Here is a 16,187-nt window from a genome sequence, read left to right on the forward strand (position 1 = left end):
CCCTTAGTCACAATGAGTTTATTATCTAGTACCTTACTGGCTTTAGTTGCTGCCTCTTTACTGACCTCTAACTTCCTAATCTGGTTCCCATCCCCCTGCCACATTAGTTTAAAACCTCTCCAACAGTGTCAGCAAAAGCACCCCCTAGGACATTGGTTCCAGTCCTGCCCAGGTGTAGATCATCCGATTTGTAATGGTCCCACCGCCCCCAGAACCGATTCCAATGTCCCAAAAATCTGAACCCCTCCTTCCTGCACCATCTCTCAAGCCACGTATTCATTCTGACTATTCTTGAATTTCTACTCTCTGACTGTCTCATGGCACTGGTAGCAATCCTGAGATTACTACCTCTGAGGTCCTACTTTTTGAAAAAAATGAAAAATGAAACTTTTTAACTTATCTCCTAACTCCCTAAATTCTGATTGAAGGACCTCATCCCGTTTTTTACCTCTATCGTTGGTGCCTATATGTACCACGACCAACTGGCTGTTCACTCTCCCCCTTCAGTATGTCCTGCAGCCGATCTGAGACATCCCTGACCCGTGCACCTGCGAGGCAACATACCATTCGGGAGCCTCATTTCCAACCACAGAAACGCCAGTCTACTCCCCTTACGATTGAATCCCCTATGACTATAGTCCTACCAGTCTTTTCCCGCCCTTCTGTGCAGCAGAGCCACCCACGGTGCCATGAGCCTGGCTACTACTGCCTTCCCGTAGTGAGTCATCTCCCCCAACAGTATCCAAAACGGTATACCTGTTCTGTAGGGAGATGGCCGCAGGGGACACTTGCACTGCCTTCCTGCTCTTTCTCTGCCTTTTGGTCACCCATTCCCTGTCTCCCTCGCCAATCCTAATCTGCAGTGTGACCAACTCACTGAACGTGCTATCCACGACCTCTTCAGCATCGCGGATGCTCCAAAGTGAGTCCATCCGTGCTCCAGAGCCGTCATGCGGTCTAACGAGCTGCAGCTGGACACACTTCCCGCACATGAAGGAGTCAGGGGCATCGGCCGCGTCCCTGAACTCCCACATTGAGCACGAGGAGCATAACAAGGGTCTGGGATCTCCTGCCATTTTTACACCTTACCGTAACTGATTACAAATATAATATCAGATAATGAATAAGTGAAAGGAATAAAGATTTTACTTACCAATCACAATACTTACCAACACACGAAGAGTTAAATTTCTCCCAGCTAGTGCTAATTGGAGGACTTTCTTTACCAGCCAATCAGGTCACTGCTTTGCTTTGATGTCATTCTTCAAATATATCCCCAAAGACCCTGTGGCCGCTGTTTAAGCGGCGAAGCAGCTAGTTTAAATCCTCACTGCTCCGCCCACTCCAACAGTTGAATTCACGCCAAAAAGACTTAAATCCACGAAGCAGTTAGTTTAAATACTCACTGCTCTACTCTGTAGCTCCGCCCACTCCAACAGCTGAATTCCTGCCGAAAAGACTCGAATCCGCAAAGCAGCTAGTTTAAATACTCACCGCTCTACTCTGAGGTTGAGATATAAGGTAGACAACGCTGTCTTGAGTCGCACGAGTATGTACCACGTACCTGGTGGGTGCTGTTCTCACGTGTAATGGTGGTACCCATGTCGATGATCTGGCACGTCTTGCAGAGACTACCATGGCAGGGTTGTGTGGTGTTGTGGTCGCTGTTCTGAAGGCTGGGTAGTTTGCTGCAAACAATGGTTTGTTTGAGGTTGCGCGGTTGTTTGAAGGCAAGTAGTGGGGATCACCTTGGCAAGATGTTCATCTTAATCGATGACGTGTTGATGGTTGCCAAGAAGATGTCGTAGTTTCTCTGCTCAGGGGAAGTACTGGACGACGAAGGGTACTCTCTCGGCCAAGTCCCGTGTTTGTCTTCTGAGCAGGTCGGTGAGGTTTTTTGCTGTGGAATGTTGAAACTGTCGATCGATGAGTCGAGCCCATATCCTGTTCGTACCAGGGCATCTTTCAGCGCCTGTAGATGTCTGTTACGCTCTTCCTCGTCTGAGCCGATCCTGTGTATATGGAGGGCTTGTCCATAGGGGATTGCTTTTTTAATGTGTTTAGGGTGGAAGCTGGAGAAGTGGAGCATCGTGAGGTTATCCGTGGGCTTCCGGTAAAGCAAAGTGCTGAGGTGACCGTCCTTCGTGTGTCCAAGAATGCACATCATTTCTCATCATGTTAGCCTGAACAATGAGCCTGAATTTGATCGTGTCTGATAACTGGCACGAATTGTGGTGTTAGATGCCAGCTGTTGTCTAATGTACAGTGGATTCTGAACTTTGCCCTCTGGCCTTTGTCCCCGGAGCCAGTGGTGATTATATCAATGGATGCAGAGAAAGCATTCAACAGAGTGAAGTGGAGGTACCTCATTGAGGTACTTGGGTGGTTTGAGTTTGGGCAAAAATTCATTTCATGGGTGCGGCTGCTGTACAAGAACTCCATGTCTAGCCTTTGCACTAATGCGACAAGGTCAGGATACTTCCCTCTGAACAGGGGCACAAGACCGGGGTGCCCATTGTCACCGCTCCTTTTCGCTCTGGCGATAGCACTGAGGGCTGCTGGGGGATAGAGGGAGATTGATCGAGGGGAAGGGAGCATAGGATGGTGCTTTATGCTGTTGACCTATATGTCACAGATCCAGTCTCCTCTATAGACGATATTACGAGACTGCTTGAGGGGCTATGGCTCCTTCTTAAACCTAGGGAAAAGTGAGTACTTTCCGGTTAATGCCCCGGAGAGGGGAGGGGGAGCCAATCTGGGGGTATTACTATTCCGTCGGGCCAGAGGTAGCTTCCGGTATCTGGGCATCCAAGTGACATATGATTGGCATAGGCTTCAGAAGTTTATAAGAAGTTTATAAGTTTGTTAGATAGGGTTGAGACCTGATTTGCAGAGATGGAAGCCTCCCGTAATCCCTGGCGGGCAGAGTTCAAACCATAAAGGTGAGTATTCTGTCGAGGTTCCTATTGTTTCAATGCCTTCCTATTTTTCTTTCTAAATCATTCTTTGCTAGTGTGAACAAGTTAGTAAATTCCTTTATATGGGTGAGTAGGGTGCCAAGAATGCACAGTGTACCTCCAGAGGGGCCGACAAATGGGGGGTTTAACACTAACTAAATTCTTCATGTATTATTGGGCAGTCAACGTGGAGAGAAGGTGTTGGGGTGGTACAGCGAATCGGACACCAATTGGGGAGGATGGAGGCAAGTTTGTGTAAAGGGTCGAGATTCTGAACCTCAGTCGCGGCACCTCTCCCACTCTCCAGTGAAATATACCTCAAACGCAGTTGTGATGTCCACTTTGAAGATATGGAGGCAGCTCAGACACATTACAAGCTGAGTGCCATGTCATTGTTGGCTCATATCAATGGTAACCATTTGTTTGCGCCATCAGGTTTGGACCTGACATGGGAAGAGATTAGAGAACCTTAGAAATGTATTTAAAGATGGAAGGTTCGGCAGTGGGAGGAGTACTCGGCGAAGTTCCAACTATCAGGGACATACCTGTTTCGATATTTTCAATTGTGCGACTTATTGCAGGAAATTTTACGGTTGGGGTGGGGGTGGGAGGATCTTGAATATTTATGAGCGAATCATCTCATTGGAATGTGTGCCACTTGATCAGGTGAAGGTGAAATGGGAGGAGGAGTTGGGACCCATTCTAGATGAGGATGTGTGGAATGAGGCCATTTGTAGGGCAAATTCCACCTTGTCCTGCACACGGCTTAGCCTGATCCAACTTGGTGGTTCACAGAGCTCATCTTACCAAAAATAGAAGAGAAGAGAAGAAAAATAGAAATTAACCTGGTGTTGTAAGACTTCGTACAAAAATAGAATGAGAGGATTCTTTGATGGCGTGGAGGACCGGTGTGAGCGGTGTTCTCGTGGGCCCGCCAACCATACCCACATGGTCTTGTCCGAGGTTGGTGAGCTTTTGCGTCTCCTTCTATAACACCATGTCAGCGATTCTTGACATTGATCTGGAGTCTTGTCCGTTGGTGGCCGTTTTTGGGATGTCAGACTTGCCGGGGCTGCGGATGGGAGTGAAGGCGGATGCTCTCGCTTTTGCCTCATTGATAGCCCAAAGGCGAGTTCTGTTGGGATGGAGAGCATCCGCTCCGCCTAGTGCCTCGGCCTATTTGGGTGACCGTATGCACTTTTTATACCCGGAAAAGGTCACGTCCACCATCGGGTAGATTGTTGGAGGAGTTCTACCTGAGGTGGCAGCCTTTTAACTTGTACTTCAAAGAGTTAATTACCATCAGCTTGGGGGGGGGGGAGGTAGGGTTTATTTGTGGGATTGGGGGAATACGAGGGGGGCGGTTTGGATGTAGCCGTTGTTCTCTGTTTTTCTGTCATTCTGATTCCTACTGCTAGCTTGACAATTTTCAGAGTTGTGTTGTAGTTGCATCATGTTTGTTAATTATGAAACCTTTAATAAAATATTATTTGTTAAAGTTTCAAAGTTGTTATGGAAAGTGATAAGGATAGTCCAGAAATAAGGTGTCTGAAGCACGGTAGCACAGTGGTTAGCACTGTTGCTTCACAGCTCCATTGTCCCAGGTTCGATTCCTGCTTGGGTCACTGTCTGTGCGGAGTCTGCACGTTCTCCCTGTGTCTGCGTGGGTTTCCTCCGGGTGCTCCGGTTTCCTCCCACAAGTCTCGACAGACGTGCTGTTAGGTAATTTGGACATTCTGAATTCTCCCTCAGTGTACCCGAACAAGGGCAGCACGGTGGCGCAGTGGGTTAGCCCTGCTGCCTGACGGTGCCGAGGTCCCAGGTTCGATCCCGGCTCTGGGTCACTGTCCCTGTGGAGTTTGCACATTCTCCCCGTGTTTGCGTGGGTTTCACCCCCACAACCCAAAGATGTGCAGGCTAGGTGGATTGGTCACTCTAAATTGCCCCTTAATTGAAAAAAATTAATTGGGTACACTAAATTTAGAAAAACAAAATGTACCCAAACAGGCGCTGGAATGTGGAGACTAGGGGCTTTTCACAGTAACTTCATTGCAGTGTTTATGTAAGCCCACTTGTGACAATAAAGATCATCATTAAATTGGGGGAAGGCAGGTTTCAATGTCATTAGACAGGATTTGGTAAACATGGACTTGGGTGCAGCTACTTGCAGGTAAACTACATTTATAATAATAATAATCGCTTATTGTCACAAGTAGGCTTCAATGAAGTTACTGTGAAAAGCCCCTAGTCGCCACATTCCGGCGCCTGTTCGGGGAGGCCGGTAGGGGAATTGAACCCGCGCTGCTGGCATTGTTCTGCATTACAAGACAGCTGTTTAACCCACTGTGCTAAAACCAGCCCCATTTGGAAAGTGGGTGTATTTTAATAGTGAAATAGTGAGAGTTCAGGGCCAACGTGTTCCTCTAAGAATGAAGGGCAAGGGTGGCAAGTCCAGGGAACCATGGATATCGATTGTTTGATGTAAAAAAAAAAGGAATCATATAGTATGTATAGAGCAATAAAAATCGGGAGGGCCTTCAGGAGTGTAGGGCGGGGCTTAACAAAGAAAGTAGGGAAAAGAGGGGCCACAAAATATAATTGGCAGATAGGAACATAGGAATTAGGAGCGGAAGTAGGCAATTCCGCCCTTCGAGCCTGCTCCACCATTCAATCAGATCATGGCTGATCTCTTCCTGGTCTCAAATCCATCTCCCTGCGTTCCCCATATCCCTTTATCCCGTTATTTATCAGAAATATATCTTATCTCCTTCTTGAAACCATTTAATGACTCAGACTCCACCACGCTATAGGCGGCAAGTTCAACAAATTCACCACCCTCTGCGAGAAGTAGTTCCTCCTCATCTCAGTTCTAAATCTACCACCTCTCAACCTATATCTATGACCTCTGGTTCTAGATTGCCCCACAAGGGGGAACATTGGTCTGTGTTTTGTCATGTGAGAGTACCTTTAATAAATGGGTGTTTATTAGTGATGTCAGAGTGTGGGTGGAGCTGGGCTGTCTGTCAGTCTTTTACTTTTGTTTTAGGCTGTTTGCTGCCGGATGTGTTTTAGTTTCGTTTTCAATGTTGGAGCTGAACCAAGCAGGTGTACTGCTGTTCTCTCTGCCATCAAAAGACTATCTCTTGATCATTTGGTGAATTCAGAATTATAAATGTTTTCAGTAGTGACTTTAACCTGATGTGCTTCTGTTAAAGGTTATGTTTTTTGTAAGTCTTCTGGATGTAAAAAGGACAGCATAAGCATTACTTAGTGTTGTACTCTTTGGGGGTTGTATTTGAAGTAATGGTTGCTAAGATGTTCACTGTTTGTTTTAAAAAGGTTAACTTGAGTTCATAGAATAAACGTTGTTTTGCTTTATAAAATACTTTTCCGAGTTCCGGGTGCAGCTATGCAGAGCTAGGTCGCATATTCGGTAGCTCCTGCTTGGAACGGACCTTTGGGCTCTTTTACAGGGCCCCCAAGGCATTTGTTTGACATTTCCCGGTGTGGGAAGAAGACTGCAGCATTCCCCTGACCGTGTCCCCCAGGAATGTTTTGTCTTTTGGCTACCAGACCCGGCAGAAACAGTAAAAGATTTGGCTTGAGCTGCAGCAATAGACAAAGGCCTCTTCCAGCATGCAGGCGGGGGAAGGGCAAGCTTAAAGCTGCAATCTAACTTGACTCTATCAAAGGTGAATTCTAGCAGCAGAGGGAACAACTGTGAAAAGATCTACCAAGGCCATTGAAGAAGCAGGGACGAGGCTTCCGGTGGCGGCCATGGGTCCCCCTCCAACTTCTATGAAATGGACCAGAAGTGTAACGGCCAAAGGAGCGGCACTGGAGCAACGGGAGAAGCGAGGGAAAGAAAACAAAATGGCGGCAGCCAGGGACAAAGGGGAGCTGCAGGAGTTCATCAAGCGCTGCTTCGAGGAGCAGCGCGAGGAGATGCGCAAGGAGATGTTGGCGCCTATGCTTTTGGCAATTGAAGGACTCAGGATCACCCAGAAGGCCCATGAAGCTAAGATCCAGGAGGTACAGAAAAGAGTCAGTCAGAACGAAGACGAGCTCGTGGGCCTGGCGGTGAGAGTGGAGCAGAATGAGGCGCTACACATTAGGTGGGCGGGAAGACTCGAAGACCTGGAGAACAGGTCGAGGAGAAAGAATCTGCGAATCCTGGGTCTCCCTGAGGGAGTGGAGGGGGCTGATGCCGGGGCATACGCGAGCACGATGCTCGAGGTGATGATGGGCACGAAGGCCCCTTCGAGGCCGCTGGAGGTGGACGGGGCACATCGGGTGCTGGCAAAGAAGCCCCAGGCAAATGAGCCGCCAAGGGCGATGGTGGTGAGGTTCCACCGGTTCATGGACAAGAGAGTGGGTCCTGAGATGGGCCAAGAAGGAGCGGAGCAGTAAGTGGGACAATGCAGAGATCCGAATATACCCGGACTGGAGCACTGGAGGGTGAGGGAGGCGTGGACGCGGGACTGGCCCAGAAAAGGAGATGGCTAGTCGGCGAGGCGTGGGGGGGGTGAGAGCCCCTCCAATCCGGCTGATGACGTGGAATGTGAGGGGCCTGAATGGGCCGGTGAAGAGGGCTCGAGTGTTCGCGCACTTAAGGGACTGAAGGCGGATGTGGCCATGCTCCAATAGACACACCTGAAGGTGGCGCACCAGGTCAGGCTAAGAAAGGGATGGGTAGGACAGGTATTCCACTCGCGAAGAATAGAGGGGTGGGAATATTGGTGGGCAAGCGGGTGTCATTTGAGGCCAAGACTATTGTAGCGGACAATGGAGGGCGATATGTAATGGTGAGCGGTAGGCTGCAAGGGACGTGGGTGGTGTTGGTAAACGTATACGCCCCGAACTGGGATGATGCAGGATTCATGAAGCGCATGTTGGGGCGCATTCTGGACCTGGAGATAGGCCTGATAATGGGAGGGGAATTCAATACAGTGTTGGATCCAGCACTGGACCGCTCAAAATCAAGGACTGGAAAGAGGCCGGCGGCGGCCAAGGTACTTAGGGGGTTTATGGATCAGATGGAGGGAGTGGACCCATGGCGGTTTGCAAGGCCGCAGGCCAGGGAATTTTCTTTCTTCTCCCATGTACACAAAGCCTACTCCCGGATAGATTTCTTTGTTCTGGGTAGGGCACTCATCCCGAGGGTGGAGGGGACGGAGTATTCGGCTATAGCCGTTTCGGACCATGCCCCGCACTGGGTGGAACTGGAGCTGGGAGAGGAGAGGGACCAACGCCCGTTGTGGCGGCTGGATGTGGGACTGCTGGCGGACGAGGTGGTGTGTGGAAAGGTGAGGGGGTGTATCGAAAGGTACTTGGAGGCCAACGACAACGGGGAGGTGGGGGTGGTATGGGAGGCGGTGATCAGGGGAGAGCTAATTTCCATTAGGGCTCATGGGGAGAAGACGGAGGGTATGGAAAGGGAGAGGTTAGTGGGGGAGATTTTGAGAGTGGACAGGAGATACGCAGAGGCCCCGGAGGAAAGATTACTTTGGGAAAGACGACGGCTCCAGACGGAGTTTGACCTGTTGACCACAGGGAAGGCGGAGGCACAGTGGAGGAAAGCACAGGGGGCGACCTACGAGTATGGGGAAAAGGCTAGTCGGATGCTGGCACACCAGCTCCGTAAGAGGATGGCAGCGAGGGAAATGGGGGGAGTCAAAGATGGAAGAGGAGCCACGGTTCGGAGTGCAACGAAAATAAACGAGGTATTCAAGGCCTTTTATGAAGAGCTGTACAGATCCCAGCCCCCAGCAGGGGAAGAGGGGATGAGACGATTCCTAGATCAGCTGAGATTCCCGAGGGTGGAGGAGCAAGAGGTGGCTGGTTTGGGGGCACCAATTGGGTTGGAGGAGCTGAGCAAGGGTTTGGGGAGCATGCAGGCGGGGAAGCCCCCGGGACCGGACGGATTCCCGGTGGAGTTCTACAGGAAGTACACAGACCTGTTGGCCCCGCTACTGGTGAGGACCTTTAATGAGGCAAGAGAGGCCCCTGACAATGTCGGAAGCGACAATTTCTTTGATCCTAAAGCGGGACAAGGACCCACTGCAATGTGGATCGTACAGGCCGATCTCGCTCCTCAATGTGGATGCAAAGTTGCTGGCAAAAGTGCTGGCCACGAGGATCGAGGACTGTGTCCCAGGGGTAATCCACGAGGACCAGAAAGGATTTGTAAAGGGCAGGCAACTAAACACCAATGTGCGGCGGCTCTTAAACGTGATAATGATGCCATCGGAGGCGGGAGAGGTGGAGATAGTGGCAGCTATGGACGCGGAGAAGGCCTTTGACCGAGTAGAGTGGGAGTACCTCTGGGAGGTGCTGCGTAGGTTTGGGTTCGGTGTAGGGTTTATCAATTGGGTTAAGCTCCTTTACAGAGCCCTGATGGCGAGTGTAGTGACGAACCGGCGGAGGTCGGAGTACTTTCGACTGTACCGAGGGACGAGGCTGGGGTGCCCCCTGTCCCCCCTGTTGTTCACATTGGCGATCGAACCATTGGCCATGTCATTGATGGAGTCTAATAAATGGAAGGGGGTGGTCCGAGGGGGAGAAGAGCATCGGGTGTCGCTATATGCGGATGACCTGTTGCTGTACGTGGCGGATCCAATGGAGGGGATGGTGGAGGTCATGCAGACTCTGAGGGAGTTTGGGGAGTTCTCGGGCTATAAGCTCAATGTAGGGAAGAGTGAGCTCTTTGTATTACAGGCGGGGGCCAAGAAAGAGGGATAGGGGACCTACCGCTGAGGAGGGCGGAGGGGAGCTTTCAGTCTCTGGAGATCCAGATAGCCAGGAGTTGGGGGACCCTACATAAACTGAATCTGACGAGGTTGGTGGAGCAAATGGAGGAGGATTGCAAAAGATGGGACATGTTACCGCTCTTGCTGGTGGGTAGAGTGCAGTCGGTCAAAATGGTGGTCCTTCCGAGGTTTTTGTTTGTGTTTCAGTGCATTCCCATCGTGATCACTAAGGCCTTTTTTAAGAGAGTAGGCAGGAGTATTATGGGGTTTGTGTGGGCGAATAAGACCCCGAGAGTAAGTAGAGGGTTCCTGGAATGCAGTAGGGACCGAGGAGGGTTGGCACTGCCAAACCTGGGGAGCTACTACTGGGCAGCAAATGTGGCGATGATCTGCAAGTGGGTTATGGAGGGAGAGGGGGCGGCATGGAAGAGGATGGAGATGGCGTCCTGTAAAGGAACGAGCCTGGGGGCGTTGGTGACGGCACCGCTGCCGCTCTCGCCGACCAAGTCTACCACGAGCCCGGTGGTGGCGGCAACGCTAAGGATCTGGGGCCAGTGGAGACGGCACCGGGGTGCAATGAGAGCATCGGTGTGGTCCCCGATCAGGGGTAACCACCGGTTTGTCCCGGGGAAGATGGACGGGGGGGTTCCAGAGCTGGCATCAGGCGGGGATTGGAAGAATGGGGTACCTGTTCATCGACGGGACGTTTGCGAGCCTAGGGGCACTGGAGGAGAAGTTCGAGTTACCCCCCGGGAAATGCCTTTAGATATATGCAGGTGAGGGCTTTTGTGAGGTGACAGGTGAGGGAATTCCCGTTGCTCCCGGCACAAGAAGTTCAAGATAGGGTGATCTCGGGTGTATGGGTCGGGGAGGGCAAGGTGTCGGAAATACACCAGGAGTTGAAAGAAGAGGGGGAATCTCTGGTAGAAGAGTTGAAGGGTAAATGGGAGGGGGAGCTGGGGGAGGAGATCGAGGAAGGTCTGTGGGCTGATGCCCTAGGTAGGGTTAATTCCTCCTCGTGTGCCAGGCTCAGCCTGATACAATTTAAGGTGGTCCACAGAGCGCACTTGACGGAGCGAGGTTGAGTAGGTTCTTTGGGGTAGAGGACAGATGTGGAAGGTGCTCACGGAGCCCGGCGAACCATGTCCATATGTTTTGTTCATGCCCGGCACTGGAGGGGTTCTGGAGAGGAGTGGCGGGAGCAATATCTCAGGTGGTGAAAGTCCGGGTCAAGCCAAGCTGGGGGCTAGCAATATTTGGAGTAGTGGACGAGCCGGGAGTGCAGGAGGCGAAAGAGGCCGGCATTCTGGCCTTTGCGTCCCTAGTAGCCCGGCGAAGGATCTTGCTAATGTGGAAGGAGGCGAAGCCCCCCAGCCTGGAGGCCTGGATAAATGATATGGCTGGGTTCATAAAGTTGGAGAGGATTAAGTTCGCCTTGAGAGGGTCTGCGCAGGGGTTCTACAGGCGGTGGCAACCGTTCCTAGACTATCTCGCGGAGCGTTAGAGGAAGGTCGGTCAGCAGCAGCAGCAACCTTGGGGGGGGGGGGGGGGGGGGGGGGTGGAGGGGACGTCCTGGGAGGGGGGGGGGGGGAACGTCCGGGGAGGGGGGGGGTGGAGGGGGGACTGCCTGGGAGGGTGGATGAGCAAGAGATAACATGAAGGGTTGGGGAAACTGGCACGTATGGGTGAGGGCCAGTGTACAAAGCTGTGTAAACATATCATTTTGCCATGTATATATCTTGCTCTGCACGATTTCTCGTTTTTTTTTTTTTTGTTACGCGGGGGGGGGGGGGGGGGGGTTATTGTTTGTAAGGGAGAAAAATTGTGTTAAAAAACTTTAATAAATATATATTTTTTAAAAAACTTTTCCATTTCTGCTGTACCTCACCGGTAGAGTGGGCCGTGTGCTCCCCATACCACAATCTATTAAAAGTTGTGGGTTAGGTGAACTCCATGCTACACTTTGGGATTCTCTAAACCTTGGCCCATAACAGTTTACTTTATCAATCCCTCTTGGTATTTTATTCTTTTAATTTAAAGTGCCCAATTTTTTTTTTCCAATTAAGGGCCAATTTAGCATTTTGAATCTGCTTTCCATTTAGAAAATTTACCTTTATATTTTTTCGGCTAACATGGATAACCTCACACTGCCAAATTTTGGCCCATTTTCCTAGCGTATCTATATCTGTCTGTAAACTCTTTATCCCAGCCTCACTGCCTGCTCCTATTTTAGTATCACCCGCAATAGATAGGAGTAAAAAAAAACAAAGACATTTTATAGGTATACTAAGAGCAAGAGGATGACCAAGGAAAGAGTGGGGCCCGTTAGAGACCAAAGGAACAACCTGTGCATGGAGCCAGAGGACATAGGCGAAGTCTTAAATGAATATTTCACTAAGGAGAAAGACATGGTAGCTGGAGATTTCAGTTGGGATGGTGATGTTCTAGAGCCCGTTGAGATTAATACAAATGAGGTGTTCGATGTTTTAGCAGGCATAAAGATGCATCATTCCCCGGGCCTGATGGTAGTATCCCAGGCTGCTATGGGAGATAAAGGAGGAGATTACTGGCACCCTGATGGAGATTTTTAAATCTTTGCTGCTACAGGTGAAGTGCCAGATGGCTGGATGTGGTACCTTTTATATGGTACCTTTGTGGTACCTTTATTCAAGAAGGGCATTAGGGATAAGTCAGGTAATTGCAGGCCAGTTAGTCGAACATCAGTGGTAGGGAAATTATTGGGGGAAAACTCTTGAGGGACTGGGTTAATCAATACTAGGAAAGGCAGGGATTGATCAGGAATAGTCAGCATGGATTTGTCAGTGGAGATTCTGCCTGACTAATTTAATTGAGTTTTTTGAAAAGGTAACTAAATATATTGATGAGGATAGTGCAGTTGATGTGGTTTACATGGACTTCAGTAAGGCCTTTGTCAAGGTCCCAAAAGGAAGACTGGTCCGAAATGTTAGAGCCCATGGGATCCATGGCAAATTGGATCCAAAATTTGCTTGTTAATAGGAGGCAACAAGTGATGGTGGAGGGATGCTTTTATGATTGGACGCCTGTGACCAGTGGTGTACCAGAGGGATCGGTGCTGGAACCTTTGTTGTTTGTTATATACGTTAACAACTTGGATGTGAATGTAGAAGGTATAATTAGTAAGTTTGCAGCTGTCAAGAAATTGATGGTGTTGTTGATAGTGAGGGGGATTGCCTTAGGCTACAAACTGATATTGACCAGCTGGTAAGTTGGGCAGGGCAGTGGCAGATGGGATTTAATTCTGATAAGTGTGGGGTGATGCTTTTTCAGAGGTCTAATAAGGGTAGGATATACACAATGAACAGTCGGTCCCTAGGGATTATTGAGGAATAAAGTGACCGTGGTGTACAAGTCCATGGATCCCTTAAGGTGGCAGCACAAGTAGAAAGGGTGGTGAAGAAGGCATGCAAATGCTTGCCTTCATTAGCCGGGGCATAGACTATCGGAGCTGGGAGGTCTTTGTACAACTTTGTAAAACATTGGTTTGGTCACAGATGGAATATGGTGTGCAGTTCTGGCTACCATACCATTGGAAGGATATGATTGCACTTGAGGGATACAGAGGAGATTCAGCAGAATGTTGCCTGGGATGGAAAGTTTCACCTGGATAAAAGCGAATTACTGCGGATGGTGGAAACTGAAACCAAAGAGAAAATGCTGGAAAATCTCAGCCGGTCTGGCAGCACCTGTCGGGAGAGAAAAGAGCTAACATTTTGAGTCCAGATGACACTTTGTCAAAGTGGCAATTTAGTGCTGCCAATCACCTACCAGCACATCTTTGGGTTGTGGGGGTGAAACCCACGCAAACATAGGGAGAATGTACAAACTCCACGCGGGCAGTGACCCGGGGCCGGGATCAAACCCGGGTCCTCAGCGCTGTAGGCAGCAGTGCTAACTACTGCGCCACCATGGCGTCCCCATCTTGGCCTCTTCCTGAGATCCTCAGCATCACAGTCTTCAGTCAATTTGATTTACTCTGCATGATATCAAGAAACAGATAAAGGCACTGGATACAGCAAAGGCTGTGAGGCCTGACAATGTCCCAGCTATAGTACTGAAGTATTGTGCTCCAGAACTGGCCATGCACTTAGCCAAGCTGTTCTAGCACAGCTATAATGCAGGCATCAACTGACAATGTGGAAAAATGCCTAGGTATATCCTGTCCGCAAAAAAGCAGGGAAAATCCAAACCAGCCAATTCGCCCCCAAACCAGCCAATTCGCCCCATCAGTCTATTTTCAATCATCAGAAAAGTGATGGGAAAGTGTCATCGACAGTGCTATTGCACAACAATAACCTGCTCACTGATGTTTGGTTTGAGTTGTGCTAGAGCATTCGACTCCTGACCTCATTACACCCTTGACTGAAACATGGACAAAAGAGCTAAACTCCAGAGGTGAGTTGAGAGTAACTGACCTTGACATCAAAGCAGAATGTGACATCAAGAAGCCCTAGCAACACTGAAGTCAGTTAGAGTTCTGGGGGGAGAAACGCTCCCTTTATTGGCGTCTTCAAAAGAAGTTGGTTGTGGCTGTTGGAAGCCAATCAGCTTGACCAGTTACATCCCTGCAAGAGTTAATTGGGCCAATGACCTTCAGTTTCACAGATGACCTTTCCTTCATCATAAAGCTTAATATGAGGAGGTGTACTGATGATTGCATAATGTTCAGTATTATTTGCAACTCTTCAGATGATTGAGTAGTCGGTGCCAAAACGTCAGCAAGACCCAGAAAACATTCAGGCTGGAGATGATTAGCAGTAGCATTGGTACTGCACAAGTGCCAAGCAATGACCATCTTCAACAAGAGAGAATCTAACTATCTCTCCTTGAAGTTCAGTGGTATTATCATTGAATCCCCCACTATCAACACCCTGAGAAATACAACTGACCAGAAACTAAACTGGCCAGTCTGATAAATACTTTGGCAATAGGCGCAGGTCAAAGGCTGGGAATTCTGTAGTGACTAACTCACTTACCAAAGTCTGCCCAACACCTACAAGGCACAAGTCAGGAATATGATGGAATGCTCTTCATTTGTCTAGATGAGTGTGGCTCCATCAACTCAAAACCATCTGGGACAATGCAGCCTGCTTGATCGATATGCTGTCCACCACCTTCAATATTCATTCCCTCTAACAATGACCCACAATGAGTGCAGTGTGTACCATCTGCAAGATACACTGCAGCAACTCGCCAAGGCTCCTTCGACAACACTTTCCAAACCCACAACCTCTACCACCTAGAAGGATGACCAGCAGACAACAGAGATCATCGGATTTGAAACTTTCTTTTACTGTCGCTGGATCAAAATTCTGGAGCTCTCTCCCCAACAGCACGGTGGGTGTATCTACACCACATGGACTACAGTGGTCCAAGAAGGAAGCTCGTAAGGGCAATAAAGGCTGGCCAGTGGATGCTTATAATCCCATGAATGAGAAAAAAAAGTCACTGAGGGGCTCTTTCAGTGAAAGTCTCTAGGCTTTGTTTCCGTTCGTGTTTGAGATTTATTTTACTAGAACTTTTTTATGATGAACTTGACTAGCTTTGTGTCATGTTAAACTTTGATCAAGAATAAATGGTTAGTACTTTGGAATTGCGTGCTTGGATCTGATATGCACTTAAGTACACCAGTAATGTTTTAGTTCTCAGGTATCCAGGTAACCCTATTGGAGCAATGCTTCCCTTGACTAGATCACCATAGTTACAAATAAACCTGACAGCTGCTTGTGCAATAACAATTCTGGAGGCCCACATATTTGCTTGAGTTTTTTTCATGTGTAATTGCAGACGTGTCGGGCATTATGGAGGCTTTTTAACCCATGAGGTTTCAAAATCAAGAATAAAAATGTATCTCTTTTTTTTTAGAGGAACTGAAGCGGCAAAATGTTGCATTACAGTCAGCAGAAGGTGATGTTACTCGGCTGCAAGTCCAGCTCATGGAGGTAAATGCTGACATGGAGAATATAAAAGCAGTAGCTATGGTTTCTGAGACCACCAAACAGGAGGCAGTCGATGATGTGAAGAAGCAATGGCAGGAAGAAGTTGCTTCAATGCAGGCTATAATGAAAGGTAATGAACAGGCTCATTTTTCCTCTGAACTCACTTAATGAGGCAGGATTCTCTGTGGGCTGGTCACCTCTGACATTCTGCCCAATTTTTGTGTTGTCAGTTTTGACTCTGAATATTAGTAGGGAAGGAAAACTCTGTATTTAATTAGTTGCTTCCCTGTAATTGGGAGTTTCTGACTGTTTTCACAGCCCATGCACCAGTGTTGAAGTGTAGTTTCTTTTGTTCTCTAAAGGTTGTCCACCACAGCTAGGGAAAGGATGCAGGTGCACAATCTGCCCCTGCCAGATCGGTGATCGAACCAGTCTGATCCACTCTGGCTGTCCAGCCAACTGACCAAAGCTATGGTTTTTACGTGTTGTAGTCTGGAGTGGTG

General features: G+C 49.0%; 1 protein-coding gene across 6 annotated transcripts in view; it reads left to right on the forward strand.

The window, feature by feature from the left end:
- Nucleotides 1–16,187, forward strand: part of rabep1 (rabaptin, RAB GTPase binding effector protein 1) — a 234,420-nt gene that overhangs the window by 84,322 nt on the left and 133,911 nt on the right. For all 6 annotated transcript variants that reach the window (XM_072469129.1, XM_072469133.1, XM_072469131.1 and 3 more), the window contains exon 3: nt 15,611–15,814. In XM_072469129.1, the coding sequence (XP_072325230.1) occupies nt 15,611–15,814 (204 nt within the window). The remainder of the gene's footprint in view (nt 1–15,610; nt 15,815–16,187) is intronic.

This window comes from Scyliorhinus torazame, chromosome 12 (genome assembly GCF_047496885.1).
Source record: "Scyliorhinus torazame isolate Kashiwa2021f chromosome 12, sScyTor2.1, whole genome shotgun sequence".
In the NCBI taxonomy this organism is placed as follows: Eukaryota; Metazoa; Chordata; class Chondrichthyes; order Carcharhiniformes; family Scyliorhinidae; genus Scyliorhinus; species Scyliorhinus torazame.